Genomic DNA, 22,075 nt, shown 5'->3' with positions numbered 1-22,075 from the left:
CAAGGTTTAAACCCCCCGCCAGGGCAATAAGTTTGGGTTTCTATAACAGCAGTCGCCTTTACTGCCCTCCACGCACCCCCATCCCTCCTCGTCACCGTGACAAATGAAAGGGGGCCGTGAGTTTGACACAAAACAAACCCGCGTGGTCCTGCTGGGGCTCAAACAGCTGTCGCCTCTTTAACAATCAGGAGGGAGATCACAGCTTTCTGAAAAGAGACGCAGACCGTCGCTCCACCTCCCAGCCTCGACATGTCCTCACACTCAGCAGCTCAGCAGAATTTAACGTTGTTTTGAGTTTTGCTGATAAAACTCTGAATTTTTGTACGGTGATAGAGCAATATGACTCACTAGAACCCCATTAGGGCTGACCAAACAAATCCATAGTCGACTAACACTAATCTGCATTGGGATGTTCATCAAAACACACAGTTTGTCTGATTTTTCTAATTTGAAGCACCAAAACTGATCACTTATTTCTTGGCCAATGTGTTAATTGTCTACCAAAGTTTTTAAGACATTTTGTTAGAGACGCAACGATTAGTCGACTAATCAATTAGTGGATCGACAGAAAAGTAATCACCAACTATCTGACACCTGATTAATCGTTTAAGTAATCTTTCCATGCAAAAATGTCAGAAAATGCAGTTTTCAGCCTCTCAATTATGGAGATTTCCTGTTTTTCTCTGTTTTAAATCATATTAAACTGAATATCTTTGGGTTTTGGACTTTGAGAAACTGGGATGAACATTTTTCACTATTTTCTGACATTTTATAGACCAAACGATTAATGGATTAATCTAGAAAATAATCTGCAGATTCAATGAGCAGGTGTAGGATTTGGCGGCATCTAGTGATGAGGTTGAAGATTGCAATCAACTGAAACTTCTCCCGTGTGCCAAGTGTGTCGGAGAACTATGGTGGCCGAGACGAAAACGTGAATAGCCTGCGTTTTGTTTGTCCGTTCTGGGCTACTGTAGAAACATGTGAAGAGGACCAGCTCCGTATGTAGATATAAACGTCTCATTCTAAGGTAGCGAAAACACAACAGTTCTTATATTCAGGTGATTATACGCTAAAGAAAACCAGCTCTGATGGAAGATGAATTTACAGCTATCTAAACGAGTGATATTAATCCAATCCTCAAGCCACTGTAACTAGTGGTGAATGTTATCACCTAGACACCGTTGACCGGTGGCGTGTGTATCTGCTGAAGCCTCCTTCCTACCTTCTTGAGTTTCTCCACCATCTCCTCGATGTTGAGGTCGGAGTTGTGCGCCACCTTGTTCTCCATCTGCGTCAGCCACTCGCACAGCTCCTTGTTCTTCTCGTTGAAGATGATCCAGGCGTTGAGGCGATCTGCGATCTCCTGTTTACGCAGAGACACCTGACACAGAGAGGATCGGAGGACAGAAATGAAATAAGCGTCATTACTTTAAGATGCTTAGTGGTTCTGTGGATGTCTAATCTACAGATGATGCACCCGCTCGGGTTATTTTAAATTCATTTTTTGGGAGAGATGACAGAGTTGGGTGGCGCGGGGTCATCATGGAGAGGGGGGAGACATATGACGTACTTGTTTTTGACTATTCCACCACAGCCATACTTAGAAAACTAATTTTACGCTTGATTGGGAGTATTTCAAAACAAGTGTGTCCCTTTTACATGAGAGAAGGCTTCAGGGATGAGGACTGAATTGAAGACTGGGTTAACTCTCCCTCCTACCAGTGCAAACACACAAAGAAAGTGAAACACAAACACACAGACCGTAAAGAGTGAAAGTCAGTTTGATCACTACTCCTCCCCCTCCCCTCAGACTCATTTCAATACAAAAGCTCTTCTTCCTGAAGCCTCTCAGCTCATTACAACATCTCTCTCCTGTCACCATCTGTTCCCCCCCAGACCCACAATGCCCCTCACCAACCCCCCCCCAGACCTGTTGGTCTCTTCAGTCTCACAAGATTTACTAACTACTAACTTAACTCCTCATTAAAGGCTTAGACGTTTAACACTGATGACCAGACAACAAAGAAATACTGCAGATGGGAGAACTGTCACAAACACGTCAGCTGACTGCTCGCTTCAAAAGAAACTTTCAATTAATAAAGAAAGTTTCTACTTTGTTCCTTTTAGCCTCTGCGCCAATTTTCTCTTCGTCCTGGAGCAGTTTGAGGAGCTAAACAGTCTCACCTGACCCGCCGCTGTCTCACAACACACAAACACACAAACACACACACGTTCCCTAACAAAACACACTTTGCTGGTTTCACATGTTAGCTCTTCAATGATTAACCAGCAGTCCTAGAGTTTAGTTTTCAAACCCAAAAGCAAAAGGAGAGGTTCCCAAAGAGGTAAAAAGTTTGATGAGCAGTGTGTCTGCTCGTTCAGCCTCACTGTGCACTTTATATGAACTCTCTCTGCCCTCAGGACAATGAATAGGAAGCCATCATTTGCCACCAATAAATTTAACTTTATTTGATGTGAGCCAAATTATACATAAACTACAAGCTTCTCCAGCTGTCAGTACCAACTCCTGCTGTGCAGCTAAACATCGTGCAAAGTCACAACTTTAGTGGAGAACCCAAAGTTTCCAGAAATACCAAATATGCTGCGCCGATTTAGGGGAAATGTGCATAAAATGATGCACAAGATATTTCAACTTGATTGAGCCATCGAAACAACAGTCTGAATATTTGACTCGTAAACATCCTTAGAGCTTCAATGAGGATCTGGAACAAGCTGATAAAGAATATATATAACATGATACTGTCAGATATTGTGGAATAAGATGATTTTTTTTCACAACCTTAAAGACACTTAAAGGGAATAGCCGCATGTTTAGGCATTAAAAATAAGTCACCAAAAGAAAATGCACTCATGCACTCTTACTGTGCACTTCATATGAATCTCTGCAGCAGCGATATCTTGGAAATGTCTTTCCTGTGTGATTTAACTTCATTTGATGTGAGTCAAATGACACATGCGTCAACAGCAGCTCCTGCTGTGCAGCCAAACTTTGTGCAATGTCAATTTCGTTTTCAATTTTAGTGGACGGTAAAAAAAAAAGTCTAAATGCTATGATTCCAGCTTCTTAAATGTGAATATTTTGACAGTAAACTGAATATCTTTGAGTTGTGGACAAAACAAGACATTTGAGGACGTCATCTTGGGCTTTAGGAAACAATGACAAGCTGATGAAGAATATATATACCATGATACTGTCAGATATTGTGGAATAAGATGATTTTTTTCCAACCTTAAAGGGAATATTAATGGAAAAATGTATCTCGAAGTAAGAACAAAGTTGGGTGACCACCAGCGTCATGCACTCTCACTGTGAACTTTCAATGAATCTCTGCAGCAGCGACATCTAGAAATGACTTTCCTGGGTGCTTCCTGGGTGATTTAGTTAAGTTAGTTTAGATTAGTTAAGTATTTAAGAACATTTTCAGAAAAGATGTTAATGAACTTGCTGATTTACTCTGTCAGAGTTTACATGTGTATGAAAGGCAGCAGTCTAACCTTGAGGCAGAGTTCGTCCCACTGACAGTGCAGGTGCTCCACCTGCTCCTGCAGCAGCAGGACGTCGTCGGCGATGATGTACTGGGACAGGTCCGTCTTCATGGTGCTCAGCTCTGTCAGGCTCTCAGCCCAGTCCTCCAGGGAGTCCTCGTTCTCCTGCATACCATAACACACACCGGCCGTCACAAACAGACCGTCAGGGACACTGCTCTCTCACACAGCTACTCCCTAATGTCTCTCTCTCTCTCTCTCTATCTGACCGGCCCCTTTCTCTTTCTGTCTCTGTCTCCCCGCCCAGAGAGGATTATGGGCCGCCGGCTACAGGCTGCAGGCTGCAGGCCGGGCCGGGGGGAGGGGTGAGAGTGGAGGGGGAAGGGAGAGGAGGATAAAGGCTGTGATGGGTCAGAGAGGATGTCAAACCGGTTTCAAACTTGGCTTTGCTCTCTTGGAACAAACAATTGTTTACCTCCGAAAACTCAAACTGCCTGGAGTCTGTTTGTAGTTCTTACGCTTCCTGATGTCCTGACACTACGTCTACATCTCATTACCTCATCTCATTATTAAAAGAAGGATATTTATGACTGGTAATTAGGGCTGTCAATCGATTAAAATATTAATCGCAAATGAATCGCATATTTTTTATCTGTTCTAAATGTACCTTAAATGGAGATTTGTCAAGTATTTAATCCTCTTATCAACATGGGAGTGGACAAATATGCTGCTTTATGCAAATGTATGTATATATTTATTATTGGAAATCAATGAACAACACAAAACAATGACAGATATTGATCCAGAAACCCTCACAGGTACTGCATTTAGCATAAAACAATATGCTCCAATCATAACATGGCAAACTGCAGCCCAACAGGCAACAACAGCTGTCAGTGTGTCAGTGTGCTGACTTGACTATGACTTGACTCAAACTGCATGTGATGATCATAAAGTGGGCATGTCTGTAAAGGGGAGACTCGTGGGTACCCATAGAACCCATTTACATTCACTGATCTGGAGGTCAGAGGTCAAGGGACCCCTTTGAAAATGGACATGACAGTTTTTCCTCACCAAAATGTAGTGTAACTTTGGAGCGTTATTTAACCTCCTTCATGACAAGCTAGTATGACATGGTTGGTACCGATGGATTCATCAGGTTTTCTAGTATGATACCAGTATCTTCACTCTAGCTTTAAAACTGAGCCTGCTCCAACCTACAAATTGCATTAATGTGTTAAAGAAATTAGTGCTATTATCGCATTAACTTTGACAGCCCTAGTAATAATTAACTTTGTTCAATTCTGCTTCAAACTGTGGACACTTTTATTTCTTTTCTTTATTATTTCCTTTTTTTGTTTGTTTTTTCTTTCTTTTTATCATTAACTTATTTGTTTATTTAATTTATTATTATTATTTATTATTATATATATTATATATATATATATATTATTTATCTTTGTATTATTATTATTATTATTATTAATAATGTTTTGTTATTTTATTCTTTTCTCTTTTTTTGTATATTTTATTTCAATTTTGAATGCTGATGTTGTTTTCTCTAGTGTACTTATTGTGTTTGTTTCTAAACTCAACTACTTAAAAATTGCTTTATAAACCAAAAATATATATATTTTTTTTATTAAAGAATTAAAATTAAACATTTAATTTTTTTTTTATTATTTAAATTAAAAGAAATTTTTAAATTTAAAATAATTTATAAAAAATAAAGTATTAAAAAAAAAATTGTGGAAACATCTCTCTATTTCAGTTCCTACCTACTACAAAAAAAACATTTCTGCCATAAGACTCCCGTCAGAGCTGCTTTAAAAGCAGAAATAATCTGGTTGAGGTTCCTCTAAATGAGCATAGGCAAAGAAAGAACCACCTCGTTTGATGTCACAGAGTGAGACCTGCTCAAGATATATATAAATAAATGAATTATCAGTGATTTATTCGGGTTCCTTATTATGTCACTTAGCCAGAAAATCAGCCTTAGGCTCCGCCCACTGAGGTTTAACTCATCCAATGAGATCACAGCTACCTGCAGAGAGGCTCTGTCTCTCCACTGAATGTTTCATATTAATAAAACTCTACCAGTGAACACAACAATTCATATTTGTGTTTGCAGATGTACCTTGTTGTATTTCTCTGCGCTAAGCAGCTCGTCATCAAACTCTGGCATCGACTGGTTCAGTCTGGTCTTCAGGTCCTTCACCTGCAGCGCGCTGTCCGCTAGTCCGGCCTCGCAGCGCTCCCAGTTCTGAAACACAATATAAACACTTATTAGTCACACAGATCAGATCAGATCACATCAAGGACTTGCTGTGTTCTTAAACAGCTGATTGGCTTTGAGGAGGAGCAGAGGGCCGTCACACTCCTTTTGTCTAAACGTGTCCACCGTCATTAATCAGAGCAGATTGGATTAGGTTGGCCGCTCTCAGGCAAAAACAGAAGCTGTCAGACGCTACAGGGGGATAAGATGGAGACGCCTCAGATGTCTCCACAGTCAGAGAGAAGACAGGTGTCTGTCTAGTCCAGGGGTCAGCAACCTGCAGCTCTTTAGCTCCTCTCCAGTGGCTCCATGTGGATTTTTAAAAATGGAAACTGTCTTCTGTTTACATTTTCATTTTTATTTATCATTGTTGTAGGTCTATGGTACGACGGTACGACGGAGTATTAGAGCCACATTGAGGAAAAGAAATTGAGAGAATAAAGTCTTAATAATATAAAGTAGTAATTTTACATGTTATTTTCTTTTTTTCTCGTAAACTTATGAATCTTTTCTCGTAATATTAAAACTTTTTTCTCATAATATGACTTTATTCTCGTTATATTACGTCTTTTTTCTCATAAACTTTTGACTTTATTGTGTAAATCTCAGATGTTTTTTCCCTCAATGTGGTCCTAATACTCCGTAGTACATTGTCTCTTTGGCCCTCACTGCATTAGACTTATATACTATATACTTAGACTATAAACTGTGTTACCTTCATCACAATGCTCAAATGTTTTGCGGCTCCAGACAGATTTATTTTTTTGCCTAAATAATAATGAAGGCGTTTTAATTTAGCACAAACTCTACAGTGCTCCTTGGATTATTTGTGAAGGAGACTTGCATTTTATAAATTTTTTGAGACCATAATCCACCCAATGCAATGAGGCCTTCACAAGATTGATCAGCACAAAGACCCAGCAGCGCTTCTACTCTGTTGTCTTCACGCCAAAAGGACGTCTCTAAATGACGTGTCTTGTCCAACAAACCGTCCAAAACCCCAAAAACATTCAATTCACAATGATATGAAGCAGAGAAACTTGACATTTCTGAAGATAGAAACTGGGAAAGTTTGACAGGATGCACTCTTTTCTGCCTTGACGACAAACTATGAAGCTGATTGATTTCAGGTCCAGTCCAAGACCAGGACCCTGGTGTTTGAGTCCAGACCAGATCCAAATAAGGTCAGTTAAAACAAAAAGTCAAGCCCAGCTGACAGCCAAGACCAACATAGGCAGCAAACACAAATAAAAGGCAGAGGCGAATACTGACTGTCACAGTAGATACAAACCAAGATACAACTACGACCAGATGTCCCTGAAAGCATCATTAAACCACAGCGAGCTACAAGAAGTGGGCCCGGAGCGACTGAGTACCTCGACGATGGCCTCGGTGAGCTCAATCCTGCGGCCCAGCAGGACGTGGAGGATGTCCCACTCCTCCTGCAGGGTTCCCAGGTCCGTCTGCAGCTGGGTCTGGGTCTCCTCGTCCCCCATGGAGAAGAGCTGCCGGCCGACCTCCAGAGTGTGGATGAAACTGCACTGATACCTCTGGAACAGAAGCTCAGTGTGCTGAGGAGCGAGACGGAGGACAGAAAAGAGGATTTTAAAAAAGGAAAGAAGAGCAGAGAAACAATGAGCTGTTCAGAGAAAGGCTGACTGGCCCCTTTCACTGAGGAGCAGTTCACTGTATCTTCACTCACAATCAATTCAAATCTCATCTCTTCTTTTCACAGCAATCGACGAATCAGAATCGCTTCCTCATCTCTTTTGATGTAAATGTAATCAGCGGCAGTCGTTGTCTTCTTCTTAAATCTCAGCTCAGCTCTCAGATCTTAATCTAACAACCGTTCTATAGACCACCAACTCTCTGCAGCAGTCTTAAAATGTACATAAAAACAGTTTGGTCGTTTCTGGAAGGTCTGAAAAGTGCGCAAAGTAGTTTTTAGGGTCGGAGGTGGAAAAGAACCTTTGGTCAAGCACTTGTATTTTACTTCAGCTGCTAAGCCTTAGAGGGAAGTCTTGTACGTTTCACTCAAAAACATGAATTGTATTAAAGATGGAAATAAAATGAAAAGAAAATCTCCTCATGTTTGATCAATCCAGTCGTGACTTGGACAATATATTGTCCCAGAAATAATTGTGATAAATGATATTATTGTCATTTTAAAACCATTTTATGCATCTGATATATTAATAACATTATAGCTTAATAATGCAAGTATACCCTTTAAAGGGACTATTTGTAACTTTCAGAAATGCTTCTTAACAGCGACACCTGTGGCCGTGAAATCAACGAAAGTCAGCGTCGAGCTCGTGCTTGTGCTCGCTCTACATAGACATGAACGAGCATCACTAACCCAGTTTTTTATATCACTGTAAAGTGACTTCATTATAAATTCTTTAATGTCCACTAACTCCCTCACAAAATTTAGAAAATGTCCATATTTTCCCTGTCTGTCTGGACTTTACTCTACATTCCCTGATATAGTCTGTCCGTCTCACCTGGAGGTCCTGGAGGGAGCGTCTCAGCTGCTGCAGGCTGCAGTGGGCCGGTCCGGCGGGGGGAAGCAGGGTCTGCGTCTCCGACAGGAACCTCTGCAGCTTCCTCAGGCTGCGGCTGTACAGGTGCCAGTGCTTCACCAGCCCCTCCACCAGGGAGCGCCGCTGGTCCGCCCGCTGCACCGCGCCCTGCCAGTGCTCCCTGAGCTGGGCCAGCTTCAGGATGAAGTCACTCCTGGATGCATTGACACAGTAAAGGTCAAAGTTTGCCCTCTTTATTTCACTAAAAGCAGTCTCTTCACAGTTCGGTCTTACCTGTCGTCCACCTCTCCTTTCTGCAGCAGGTGAAGAGCCTCAGTGAGGACTGAATGGAGGATCTGGTGACCAGTGGACAGCTCCGCCTGAAACCTCTGAGACACCGGGACAGATCAGGGTTACATCTCTGTGGTGGTTTAGTTGAGTCTGTGAGTGAGTGAGTGTGTTCATCATGTGTGATACCTTGTGTGTACAGAGCTGCTGTCTGAGGCCGATGTAAGAGCCGGCCACGTCTACAGCCAGGCTGTCCTCCATCCTCTGCAGGAACGACATCCAGCTCTCACACTTCTGCTCGAAGCTCTGCCGCCTCAGCGCCTCCGTCTGCAGCTCACTGCACACACAACAACAAAATCATCTTTATTTCATATTTATTAATTGCTTCTTAAACCTTGAATTTCAACTTAAATGGCTTAGAACAACCCAACCCACTCTGATTGGTTCAAAGCCCATCACAAACTGACTGTTATGAACAACGTATATAGAGAATAAATGGGAAAATGAACACCTATTCAGAAATCTGGGAACCTTTTCTAACATAGATCAGGGAAACTATTGAAACTATGATGTATTCATGACTTAAAACCAAACCTACAGTGCTCCATGTGGATTAAACTTTTTTATGGATTATTATCGATTAAGAAATGGGATTAATGTAATTTTTACAATTTTATTTTTATTTATTTTATTAAATTGATTTTATTTGTACCTGCCGTTTTGTGTTTTTAGTCTTTATTTTTTATTATATATATATATATATTTTTATATTATGTATATATATCATTATTATTTCATTTGGTGTATTTAAAATCTTTAACTTTAATGTAGTTTTTTCATTTTTCTAATTTATTTTATTAAATTTATTTTATTTGTACCTACTGTTTTGTGTTTTTAGTTTATTTTATATTAGATTGAATTATTTTTTATATTATGTATACTGTATATATATCATTACTATTTCTTTGGTGTGTTTTACATTTTTAACTTTAATGTAGCTTTTACATTTTTTTTTATTAAATTGAATTAAATGTGTACCTGCCGTTTTGTGTTTTTTATATTATATATTTTTTTGTATTATGTATATATATATCATTATTATTTTTTTGGTATATTTATATGTAGCTTTTACAATTTGATTTTTATTTATTTTATTAAATTTATTTTATTTGTACCTGCTGTTTTTGTGTTTTTAGTCTTTATTTTTTATTACATGTATTTAATTTTTTTAAAGTAATTATTATAAATATATTATTTTTTATATATATTTTATATGATGTATATTTATATAGTTTCTTTTGGTGTGTTTTTAATCTTTAACATATCTTTAACTTTAATGTAGCTTTTAAAATTGTATTTCTATTTATTTTATCAAATTTATTTTATTTGTACCTGCTGTTTTGTTTTTTTGTCTTTATTTTTAAAATTATATTTATGTATATATTTTGTGAATAATCATTTGTAAAATGCATTAGACTGCGTTTTTGAGTGTAAGTGAAGGAAACAATAAAAATCTAAATTGTAAAAAAAGAAAAACTGTCCTTAAATGTTTTATTTTATACAAATTTCACTGCCACATATTGAATCTAACCTCGAGTTTTGTGAATTGTTACACAACTTCCACTTTTGCATTTTCTTTTTAGCATGACAGTGAAGTTTTTAGCCTTTGAACGTGGTCTTTATTGAGATCTGAGTTATTAAGAGTCTTGAGTGGAGTTTTGTTACTAAATGTAGGAGCAGAGTTTTCAGTGTTCGTAACAGAGAAAGTAATCATGAAACCACCGTCACTGATCAATATCCTCGTATTAAACTACACAGGTCTATTACAATCATTCTGATTGTTGAGTTTAATAGTTTAATACTTTAATCGTTTTTGTATGCATCATGAAACATCATGCAGCGGTATATTGTTACGACTCTCCTTCAGCCCACTGGTTCACGTGTTGATGTACTGATCTGAGATCTGACCTGCAGGCCTCCTCGGCTCCGGCGGAGGCGTCGGCCCAGCAGCGGTTGAGGCGTTGCAAGCGGCGTGCTGCAGCGTCACCCGGCGTCAGGCTGCGGCTCTGCTCGTTCAGCACATCCAGGTCAGCAGACAGGCCGCTCAGCTCCAGGAGGCCAGACTAGGAAACATATGGTGGCACCTCAGATCACAAGGGATCACTGGACTAACAGGCTTCTCCTGTCCCCATTTAGACCGCCGTTACATCAAGTTGTCTGGTTCTTCTTCACTTGTTCTGCAATTATTCCTCTCACAAACCCTGAAAGTGTGCTTAGAGGGTGTAAATAATCTCCATTTAACACATATTTAGGTCTATTAGTCTAACAAAAACAGAAGAAGAAGAAGAAGAAGAACTACATTCATTCATAACCTCCCTTCCCTCCGTCTCACCTGGTCTGCTGTCCGAGCCGCCACATCGTTCAGACGCTCCTGCCAAAGCTCCAGATTTCCCTCCAATGACTCCAGGACGTCTCCAAACTCCTGCAGCCGCTCCAGCTCCTCCTACAACACAGACACATGACTCATGACTCACGACACATGACACACGACCATCTGGGTCCTAATCTATAGGTCACTCACTGTCACACTCAGTGCATGCAGGAGGCAGGTTAGTTAGGCAACGCACAAGTAACGCAGTACTCTGAAAATATGCCTTACTATGTCCTAAAATATGTACTGGAGCATTAATGTGACTTTGCATTTCATAAACAATGAAACAATAATAATAATAATGTGAATAAAACCCTTTTGGATAATCAATAAAATGTCAGTTATGAAGCAGCAGGTCAGTAAAATCATTCATCATTCATCCTGACGGCTCAGATCAAACATCGGCCTCATCACTTCTCTGAGTCACTTCCCTGGATCCCATAAATAGACTCATTCATTCATTCATTCATTCATTCATTCATTCATGTGCTTGTACCTGCAGCTGACCCAGCTTCCTGGTCACTGTCTGGCTGAGCTGCCCAACACCACGTGACAACAACCGGCTCTCTGATTGGACCAGACCGGCAGCAGCAGGTTCCAGGTGTCCACTCAGGTCCTTGGAGGCGTCCAGCACCCCCTCGAGGTCAGACTGCAGAGTGTCCGTCCTCTCCAGGAGGCACTGGAGCAGAGGGGGGACGGGGACAAACAGGGACACAGATTTAAGGCGAGACACGACACGCAAAAACATCGTTTTTCATGGTCGATTTTGAGATTTTGCTTCCATGACATGTCAAGAAAAACATCCAAAATACACATTTACATGTTTATATTACTACACTGTCAAATTTCGTCTGATTTCTACTAAATTCACCCAAAAGTTATGTGCCTCATTTGCATATTAAAACATAACATTTGTAGTGTCATGCAAAATGTCTGGAATTTTACAATCCATATCTTTACATTTTAAAAAAAATAAAAAAATAAATGGAAATATAAAGACAAAACAAAAAAATCCTTTCATAAATAATTATCGATGTTAAAGCAAAAAGTATTTGTAATTTCGTCTCCCCTCATTTTAAAAAAAAACTTAACTTTAAAACTTTCACTTCCTTATTTTTCATGTATTGTCTCACCTGAACATTGTGCATCTTGACAGCGACCTGCTCCACAGTGTTATCGTCTCCGGGCGCTGCGTTCAGCTCCGACCTGACGTCACTCTGCAGCGTCTGCAGCCGCTGGGAGAAAGACGCAGCCAGCCGGGCGTAGACGTCCCACACCTGTAGGACGCCACGACTCCTCTGGAGCTGCTGGTCCAACGCTCCGCACGCCACCTTCCAACTGGAGGATGATCGATGGATTGATTGATTGATGGATTGAAGAGTGTGATTGTGTGTCATTTATGTGTGTTGTTTGTGTGTCTGTCTCACCTGTCTCTCTGTCCGTCCAGCTGCTCCGTGAGGAGGACGGCAGCAGCAGGACTGATGACGTCTCTGAGGGAGGAGGCGGTTTGACTCAGATCGTCCCACTCTGCCTCTGAAGTCTCCTCATGAAGACGCTGCTTCCAAAACAACAAACACTATTTCAATTCTTCCTGTCCAATTCCATCCGCTCCAGAACAAGCTGGTGAGTATATGAGGTGCACCGGTCCTCCTACCTGCAGCTTCTCATGGACATCTCTGTGGGCCTGTACGGAGATCTGAGGGCCTCTGAGATAATCAAGAGTCTGAGATGTTCTCACTGTTTTCAGCCTCATCTGATTCAGTCGCTTCTCCACACAATCCCACAGCTGCCGGGCCTGAATCAGCCTCTGTTTCACTGAGTCATGCTGTTAAAGAACAGACAAGGATCCAATAACAGCGAGAGAAAGACAAATACCAAACAACAAGGATTCAAGACCTCACATCTTTCCTAATTGAAGCTACACCATACTCGCCAACCTGGAGACCTCAAACTAATATTCATTTTTTTTAAAGATGATTTATTTGGCTTTTGCCTTTATTTGACAGAGATAGTGATAGTCATGAAAGGGGGAGTGAGAGAGAGGGGATGACATGCAGCAAAGGGCCGCGGGTCAGATTCAAACCCCGACCCAGACCCAGGTACAAGTTTTTATTTGTTTATTGATTTTTTTCGCCCCTGCTTGAGTATTTCTTTCTCTTAGTTCCTTTCAGACACAAAGCGACGATGGCACCACTGCGCTCTGAAACCCGTTATTTTTAATGGCTTGTGCCACGCCACAATGGCTTTGCTGTGATGCTGTGATGCTGTGATGTGCGGTGAGCGCAGCTCAACCTAAATTAGGCGTAGCTCTATTGTCGTCCGGGTGGAAACTGTAGGGCTTATACACGCTGTACAGAGCCAGAAACAGGTTGAGATAAAAATGTGAAAAAATTGCAATAAATCAGGAGAAATGCGGGAGAATTGTGACCCCGGGAGGAAGCCGGGAGAGGGCGATGAAAAACAGGAATCTCTACACTGAATTGAAAAGCCAAAGCGGCATCATTTCTTTGATGCTATGTATAATTGTTTGTGTTTGTTTTGCTGGTGGTGACGGGGCGAGATAACAGTCATACAACTAGAAGTGTCTGTCGCAAACTAACTCAAACTAAATCAAACATCGTTTGATCAAAACATTTCACTTCTCCATTGTCCTCGGTGTTATTTACCTGCTGTCTGAGAGCTGCACAGGCCTGGATGCATTTATCCACCTGAGAGCTGCCGTTTTCTCCTCCACCATCACGTTTGTCTCTCAACTCCTGAAGAGCTGCAGACTTCTGCCTGATCTTCTCCTCCAGATCCTGACACACACAAAACAAGGAGATGGGAAAAGAAATCTTTGTAAAAGCCTTCAAGCTATAAGACTCCTCACGACTGAATTATTAAACCTGAAAGTTGGTGCAGATGTGACCTCTGACCTGGCAGGTGCTGATGCTCCTCTGCAGCTCCGTCTGGCTGCTGGGTGTCTGAGCTGAGTCCATCCAGAGGTTCTGGTCTGTGATCCAGCTGTTGATCTGCTGCAGTCGGGCCTCCCGCTCCCCTCTGCTCCTCAACTCCTGATCCACCTCCTGGATCTGAACAACAACATCAACATCAACAACATCAACAACATCAACAACAGGAGGTCAGACACTTCTTCTGAGGGTCAAGGACTTGAGCATATTAGAAAAGATCTTCATATTTTGGCCCAAAAGAAATGATGATTATATATCATCAGTAGCTCTTGCTGACCTGAGAGTTGAGGGTTTCCTGCAGACTGAGCCACTGGTGGTTGAGGCGTCCCTGCTCCTCTGCAAACTGGTTGTGCTCATAGCGCCCCTTCTGGTCCTCCTCAGTACCGCAGGTCTGTAAGGGCTGGATGGTGAAGTCCAGCGTGGCCTGATGGGCCGACATCTCTGTCTGACACTCCTGAGAAGAGAGAGTCAGTCAACAGACTTCTTAATGAAAACCTCCCACCACAATCAACTGCAATAATCATATTTATATCATTCAGCTCTTCTCTACCTTGCAGTATTTCAGGAGTTGACTGTTGGTGGAGGAGGTTTGGTTCACTCTACTGCGATGCTCCTCCAGCTGAGACTCAGCAGCTTCCAGCCAGGCCTGCAGCTCCAGCAGCGCCCCCTGCTGGGTCAGGGTCTTCATCCATCCCTGAGGAGGAAGAGGAGGAGGAGGAGGAGGAGGAGGAGGGAATGATTTTATTGAAGTCAACAAAATACACACTTACTCTCTGACCTTCATGAAATTTTAAATACGAACTTTATAAACTCCTTAAAAAAGCTAAAATAGATTCAGTTAATCCAGAACTTTTTCTACCCTCTTTGGAAAATATAGTTCCAGTCCAATCATTTCTCCACCGGCAACCTATAAGATTCAGGATTGATTTACAAAATGTAATCATGTTATTAGGCTGTAAATGGCCTTGCTCCGAGGTAAATATCAGATGTTTGTTATGCATGAACCTGCACACATCTCAGGTCTATATTGATTAACTGAGAAGTGTCTTTACATGCTGATTAAAGCTTAAGACATCTATACACTGAATGTGATTTTTGTGTAGCATTTTGTTTTAAACTGTGTCTTTATTTGTTCATTTGTGAGAGACCTATGAGAAGCATTCATCTGAAATAAGCTTTAAAAAAAATAATTTGAGCTTGAAAGCTTGAAAAGGAGGTGAGTGAGAGGGCAGGAAGCTGGGTGAAAAGACTGACTGAATCAGAAGAGCAGACAAAAAACCGAGGTGAGGAGGAGAGCCGGAAATAATAAGAACAGCAGGAAGAGGAGATGAGAGGGATACTGAGAGGAGAGGAGGTTGGAAGGATGAGAAGAGCGTGGTGGAAGAAGAAGATGGGAGAGAGTAGAGAGAAGAAGAGAGAGGAGATTCAGACAGACAGATGAAGAGGAGAATGGTTTCACACCACTGAGGGTGAGAAGAGTCCTCAGGATGGCATTGTGCTGCACGGTGGGGATGTTTAAAACTAATTGGTGACAGGAAGTCTGCAGCGTGGTTTCTGAGATACCAAACTGCTCTGCACTGTGCATGTGGGCACGGAGAAGCAAATATAGGTACACATTCTGACATTTAGAAACACATACGGACAAAACACCTCTGTTGCTTTTGTTATTTCGGTCCAAATAATACAATAAAAAAGTCAATAAATGTTCAGAAAAAGTAGGAAAGGTTAAGAAACCAAAAAGCTCCATCTATTCTAAGTGACAGCTACAGATTTAAATAAGTCACCCCTCTGAAACATCCCATTCTTTATACTTATATTAACCTTAAGAAAGTCACAAACTACGGAGGCCGAGAGGTGTCCAACAAATGCAAAAGCTGCAACACAAATACAAAAGCCGGAAGTGAGCCACAACAGATTATTGTTTATTCATCACACCCCCGGCCTGTAAAGGCCCTTAAGGCCCAGATTCACCAACCAGACATCAGAGAACTAGGGGGATTAAGGCCGACTGTTGAGTCGCCTCACGTCGCCTTTGTCTTTGCCAAAAAGTTGCACTCGAACACACCGCAAAGACTACAGCCGACGGCCGACTACCACGTATGTTCTGCGTCTGCTTGAGATGAAATAACTCTCCACACCAGCAGGCGGCGGTAGTCTGTATTCATCATTCAAAAAGGGAAACAGGAAGACCAAGGACGGCGGATATGCAAGCCGTTGTTATGATACGTACATGAAACGAAGCGGCGTCTGACGACCATTTTCACACCACTCTCACTCACCACTTAGCTTCATTCCAGATGTTCATGTCGCTGTGAAAATATGTATGTGTTGGAACGATCAGATGAGATGATGATGATGAAACATGAAGAGTCTTCTGTGTGTGTCCTCTCGACTTTACTCGTTGGCTTGTTGACTCGGCCGAAAAACATGCTGGATCGGCCAAAAAGCCTCCGACACGGGCAGACTAGAGCCGACACCGCAAAAACTAAACCGACAGACGCTCACCGACATCCCCAAACTGTCCGACGGCCGACCGTCAGCTTGGTGCGTCAGGACCTTAAGGCTCATTAGAAATGAGCCAGGCCTGCGCAGAATCGATCACCGACAGTGTATACCGGTTAGATTTGTGTCCGACTGGTTCTGACGTCATGCACACACACACGGGGTAATGACAACAGAGGCGGCTGCGGTTTTTAGAGCCATGTGCCACAGCTGCTTTCCACCGAAGGCGTTGTGGCTTTTACATTCGTTGGACACTTCTCCTCCACCGTAACAAACTACACGGGAAACCTCCTCCTCACCTTATGCAGAGCTCGTTGGACGACGGGAACATCGGCCAGCAGACCGGACCAGTCCAGCTCTACCTGTCTGAGCTGGGAGGGGACGGAGCAGAGGTCTGGGTCTGAAGTCTGAGAGAGTGAAGTCTCTTTGTTTCCATCCTCTTCCCTCAGCTGGAGCAGCTGGGTTCCAGCTCCGATCACAGACACCTTCAGTCCAGATTTATCCTCCAGCTCTTTGGTTAAAGCCTGAAATAGAACGGTTTGTTATATTGTGTTCTCTAAGTAACCAGAATACAGTTGGTCTGTGGGTCGTTGCTAAATTATCTGACATTCTCAACTCACATTTCAGCTATACAAACGGATTTTAAATTTAAATTAATTAATTTAGTTTAAAGACATCAAAAGTAGATGCTCTAAGTCTATTTAATTCTGTGGAAAGACTTCAGGAACTCTTTATCATTGCAATATAAAAGATTATCTACTTGTAGCTGATATTTATTGCAAAAGGGCAAAAGAAACAAATTGGACTTCTTCTAAAGAGAAAAGTTAGTAATCATTTCAAGCTTATATTTGAAAATGTGCAGGTTTAGATTATTTATTTTCTCAGTGGAGTTTGTGGGAGTCTCCAACTCCTGCTCACCACAAACTGGAGGAAGTGTTCACGCCTCTGTTGTTCATCGTCCGTCTCCTCCTCGGCTGAGACGGAGAGCTGACGGCATTTGTCAATCAGCTCTCTGGCGCCGCTCATCCAGTCAGCCAGTACAGCAGAGTCATGGGAAAACCTGTTTATTGGTGGAAAACAGCAAACGTTGATTAACAAATCTACAAGAATACAGTCTATACAGTTTTGTAGACATTAACATTCTTGTCAGGTGCTTTTTATTAGATACAATGCACATTTTAATATTAAAAATATGTGTATTATCACCCACCCCACTATAGTAGTAGTGTGTAGGATTTGGCGGCATCTAGTGGTGAGGTTGTAGATTGCAACCAACTGAAACTTCTCCAAGTGTGTCAAGCGTGTAGGTTTGCTACAGTTTGCCACGTTATAATTTGAGCATATTGTTTTATGCTAAATGCAGTACCTGTGAAGGTTTCTGGACAATATCTGTCATTGTTTTGTGTTGTTAAATGATTTAAAAATAATAAATATATACATACATTTGCATAAAAAGGGATATTTGTCCACTCCCATGTTGATAAGAGTATTAAATACTGGACAAATCTCCCTTTAAGGTACATTTTGAACTGTCTTCAGTGTAAACAAGTTCTACCTTTGTAGGGAAAGTGTTTTTCTCTCTTTCTCATGTCTCACCTGCTCCTCAGCTTCCTGTTTCTGTCTACGTGGGAGCGTTGGTGCTCTATCTTCTTGTGTAGAGCTCTCCATCGTTCCTCCAGCTCGCTGGTGGACACGCCCGCTCCTCTACAGCCCGCCTCCCGCAGCCAGAGCCCCGCCTCCAGCATCCGACTGAACCGCGCCTTGTTCCCGTCCAGAACGCCACGCAGCTCCTGTCACACAGACACAACTTTATAAACACACTCATTCTCTCTGAGAGTTAGATGAGGCAGAGCTACTGGAGGTAATTAGCTTAGCTTATCTTAGAAAGCCTGGCTCTGATGTCCATTTCACATGAATAAGAGACACATTTCCAATCCCCACAGCAGAGCGACAGGGAATATGAACCAAAATGAATTCTAGTTGGAGGTCTCCACTCGGCTAATAACTCACATCAAAGTCGAGGAACATCATGTACCCCCTACAGAAAACAACCCATTCGCTTGTATTTAATTGAGCCAATTAGGTTTTTTGATTGCAAAGAAGAAGGAATAGAGCGCGGAGAGCGAGCGTGCCCCAACGGTCTCCAAATGAGTAGAGTGGAACATTGCAAAATGCGCTCCGTCCTCCCGTCGGCTGTTTGTTGGTAAATCACAATTATTCCCCCCATCGGTCGGAGATAACACATGTATTAATAAAAAAATAAAAATGACCTGGTAGACAGAGAGCTCCTCTGAGATCTGCTGCTCAGAATTACCCCCCTCGTGCATCCTGGGAAATGAAGTCTCGATGGCTCTCAGCAGGGAGTCTGACCAGGCGCTGTCCTCCTCCCACTGCGACCACGTCTGAGACACATGGAGAGAAGATGACGGTCAGAAGATGGGCTTGTTTTTTAATGATTCTTCTCATTCGAATCATTTAATTAACTTCACCTGTTGCATCATTATGTGCATGTGTGTGTGTGTGTGTGTCTGCAGAATATCTCAAAACGTTTTACAATTTTGGCGTAATATTACGAGAATAAAGTCAAACGTTTACGAGAAAAAAAGTCGTGGTATTATGAGAATAATGTCATAATATTATAGAGTAGTAATTTTACACGTTATTTTCTTTTTTCTCGTAAAGTTATGATTTTATTCTCGTAAAGTTATGACTTTATTCTCGTAATATTACGACTTTTTTCTCGTAAAGTTATGACTTTATTCTCGTAATATTACGACTTTTTTCTTGTAAAGTTATGACTTTATTCTCGTAATATTACGACTTTTTTCTCGTAAAGTTATGACTTTATTCTCGTAATATTACGACTTTTTTCTCGTAAAGTTATGACTTTATTCTCGTAATATTACGACTTTTTTCTCGTAAAGTTATGACTTTATTCTCGTGACATTAGGGATTTTTTCTGTAAATCTCAGATGTTTTTTCCCTCAATGTGGCCCTAATACTCCGTAGTACATTGTCTCTTTGGCCCTCACTGCATTAGACTTATATACTATATACTAAGACTATAAACTGTGTTACCTTCATCACAATGATCAAATGTTTTGCGGCTCTTCTTTTCTTTGCCTAAAATGTCTCTTTTGATAGTAAAAGTTGCTGACCCCTGGTTTAGACCATCCTTTATTGCATTATTTAAGTCTTACTTTCTCCTCAAATAAATAAAGTGCATTGCTCGCCCTACCTGTAAGGTTTCCTGCATCCTGGTCCCTCTTTCCAGTGCATGCTGCTGCAGCCGGTCCACCTCGTCCTGCAGGCCCATCACTACACCCTCCCACCTCTGGAGGACGTCCTCTGGGACTCTCTGGGTCAGGTACTGCAGGATCCTAAAATGATGGCCCAGGAACTGGAAGAACTTCTGATAACGGAAAAGGGTGCGTAATGTTAAAGATTATTATTGAGATACCAGAGCAGTATGAGCTGTATTCTCTCCACAGACGGACCGTGTGAGCGCTGAGCTGCTGCTGGAGCTGAGCTCTGTCGCGGAGCTCCGTGTCAGGCTGCTGCTGGGCGAGGCGTTCGGAGCCCAGAGCGAGCAGCTCCTCCAGGCTGCGGACCAGCCGCTCGTACTGCTGCTGCAGCTCCGCACTGATCCTCAGCTCCTCACAGCGGGAACGAACTCCACCCAGAGAACGGTCCAGATCACCCTGCACATAGACGAGAGACACAATGTCAAGATTTAATCAATCACCACTTATTTAGTATTATCTTTAGGGAGTATGTTTCCCCAGATGTGAGGTATACCTGCAGCTGTGAGGCCTGCTGGATGAGAGAGGTAGGCAGGTGGTGTCGGTCAGCCTCCTCCAGCAAGGAGCTCACCTGCTCCACCTGCTGCTGCAGACACGCCTGCATCTCAACCACCGCCTGGAAAATAAACACACATATATACACTCTGTGACCAATAAAAACTTCATGATGATGACTGACCAACAGTCAAACTTGTTAAATCTCTTGTCTGAACACATTTACTTTTCTGGCTATTCCTCAAATGCTGGATGGAGTTACAGCCTCTATTCCTCTCAACCTAACTTAAAACTGTTTTCCCGGTTATGTCATTAACACAAAGATTATAAATACATGAAATACAGAAGGGTATTACCTCTTAGAACTGGGTTTCCCTCTAGTTTATATGCAGAATCAATTCAGGATCTCTATGCTGAGAAAGCAAAATGTGGCTAATAGTATTTTCCTACAGTATAAATGTTAATTTTGACAACTTATCATAATTAAACTTGTACTGAAATATAAATATAATTTTACTATATTTATGTAATATAAATAAATGAATATATATAAATAAAAGAATAAATACATATAAATACTGTATATATATAAATAATAAATATATACATATATAAATATATATATATGTATATATATATATAATTTATATTTATATGTATTTATTCTTTTATTTATATATATTTATATGTATTTATATGTATTTATTCTTTTATTTATATATATATATATTCATGTATATATATATATATACATGAATATATATATATATTCATGTATATACATGAATATATATATATATTCATGTATATATATATATATATATATATATATATATATATATATAATAAAATGGTATAATAAAATATATAAAATACAATTTTATAAAATATTTCTATTTTATCTGTTTAGTCTATAAAATGTAAAAAAAACAGTGAAAACAGTCCAGAACAAGATATTCAGTTTACAAAGATATAAAACAGGGAAAATCTGAAAATGATCATATTGGAGAAGCTGGAACCAGAGCATGTTTTGCTTAAGAAATGTCTTAAATTATCAGTTGATTAATATTCCCGATGATTAATCCATCCAACCATCAGACATCAGCAGCAGTTCCCTCAGATTACGAGTAGCTTGTTAAAGTTAAATATCTCCATGGTAACAGTACCTGTAGTTGTTTGTTAAGGCCCGGGGCTCCACTGAATTCATTAATTATCTGGTGAACCGCCGCCTGGTTAGAAGTGAAGGCTGCATGCAACTCATTTAGTCGTTTCTGTTGGTTAAACACACAACACCGCTTCTTTAAACTGTGGCATGCTTTTATTTTGAATAAACAGGAAGAGGTTATTTTACATTTTAAGACTGCATTTAAAAAAAAATACAATAATACTGGTTATATAAATATGTTAGATAGGGTGTAAGATTCATTATGTAGACGAGAAGATCATAAACACTAACATAGGTAAGATAAAAATGAGATTAAATATCGTCTTATTTAGATGTTGTTAGTGATGATATCTGACCTGTTGCTTTGCCGTCTCCTCCTGCAGGTTGATGAGCTGCTTCTCTCTGCTGGTCAGCGCGGCCTGGACAACAGGAAGCAGTCGACACAGATCGTCCACACACTGCTGACTATGCTCTGACCCCAGGACTCGGCTGACCTTTGACCCCTGAGAGGCCAGCTCGCTGCCGAGGCTATCCAGCGTCGCAGACAGACTCTGAAAAGGAATCCAAGGAAGTCATAGTTAGAGTCAGTTTGTATAATAATCATTGATTGATCAATGATTGAACCGTGTTGAGT

At 41.1% G+C, this 22,075-nt stretch overlaps 1 protein-coding gene across 1 annotated transcript in view; it reads right to left on the bottom strand.

Moving 5' to 3' along the window:
- Positions 1-22,075, bottom strand: part of syne2b (spectrin repeat containing, nuclear envelope 2b) — a 151,644-nt gene that overhangs the window by 31,011 nt on the left and 98,558 nt on the right. Inside the window, exons 85-110 of the mRNA XM_074661006.1 lie at positions 21,798-21,992; positions 21,443-21,547; positions 20,278-20,397; positions 19,977-20,180; positions 19,718-19,891; positions 18,750-18,881; positions 18,076-18,269; positions 17,398-17,539; positions 16,779-17,003; positions 14,528-14,671; positions 14,255-14,431; positions 13,942-14,097; positions 13,693-13,824; positions 12,681-12,851; positions 12,454-12,581; positions 12,160-12,364; positions 11,523-11,705; positions 10,988-11,098; positions 10,564-10,718; positions 8,785-8,932; positions 8,602-8,696; positions 8,290-8,521; positions 7,162-7,356; positions 5,648-5,773; positions 3,520-3,675; positions 1,226-1,384 (exon numbers count right to left, since the gene is read on the bottom strand). Of these exons, the coding sequence (XP_074517107.1) occupies positions 1,226-1,384; positions 3,520-3,675; positions 5,648-5,773; positions 7,162-7,356; positions 8,290-8,521; positions 8,602-8,696; positions 8,785-8,932; positions 10,564-10,718; positions 10,988-11,098; positions 11,523-11,705; positions 12,160-12,364; positions 12,454-12,581; positions 12,681-12,851; positions 13,693-13,824; positions 13,942-14,097; positions 14,255-14,431; positions 14,528-14,671; positions 16,779-17,003; positions 17,398-17,539; positions 18,076-18,269; positions 18,750-18,881; positions 19,718-19,891; positions 19,977-20,180; positions 20,278-20,397; positions 21,443-21,547; positions 21,798-21,992 (4,164 nt within the window). The remainder of the gene's footprint in view (positions 1-1,225; positions 1,385-3,519; positions 3,676-5,647; positions 5,774-7,161; positions 7,357-8,289; positions 8,522-8,601; positions 8,697-8,784; positions 8,933-10,563; positions 10,719-10,987; positions 11,099-11,522; positions 11,706-12,159; positions 12,365-12,453; positions 12,582-12,680; positions 12,852-13,692; positions 13,825-13,941; positions 14,098-14,254; positions 14,432-14,527; positions 14,672-16,778; positions 17,004-17,397; positions 17,540-18,075; positions 18,270-18,749; positions 18,882-19,717; positions 19,892-19,976; positions 20,181-20,277; positions 20,398-21,442; positions 21,548-21,797; positions 21,993-22,075) is intronic.

The sequence above is a fragment of the Sebastes fasciatus genome, chromosome 15 (assembly GCF_043250625.1).
Source record: "Sebastes fasciatus isolate fSebFas1 chromosome 15, fSebFas1.pri, whole genome shotgun sequence".
Taxonomy (NCBI): Eukaryota; Metazoa; Chordata; class Actinopteri; order Perciformes; family Sebastidae; genus Sebastes; species Sebastes fasciatus.
This window is presented reverse-complemented; position numbering and strand designations above follow the sequence as displayed.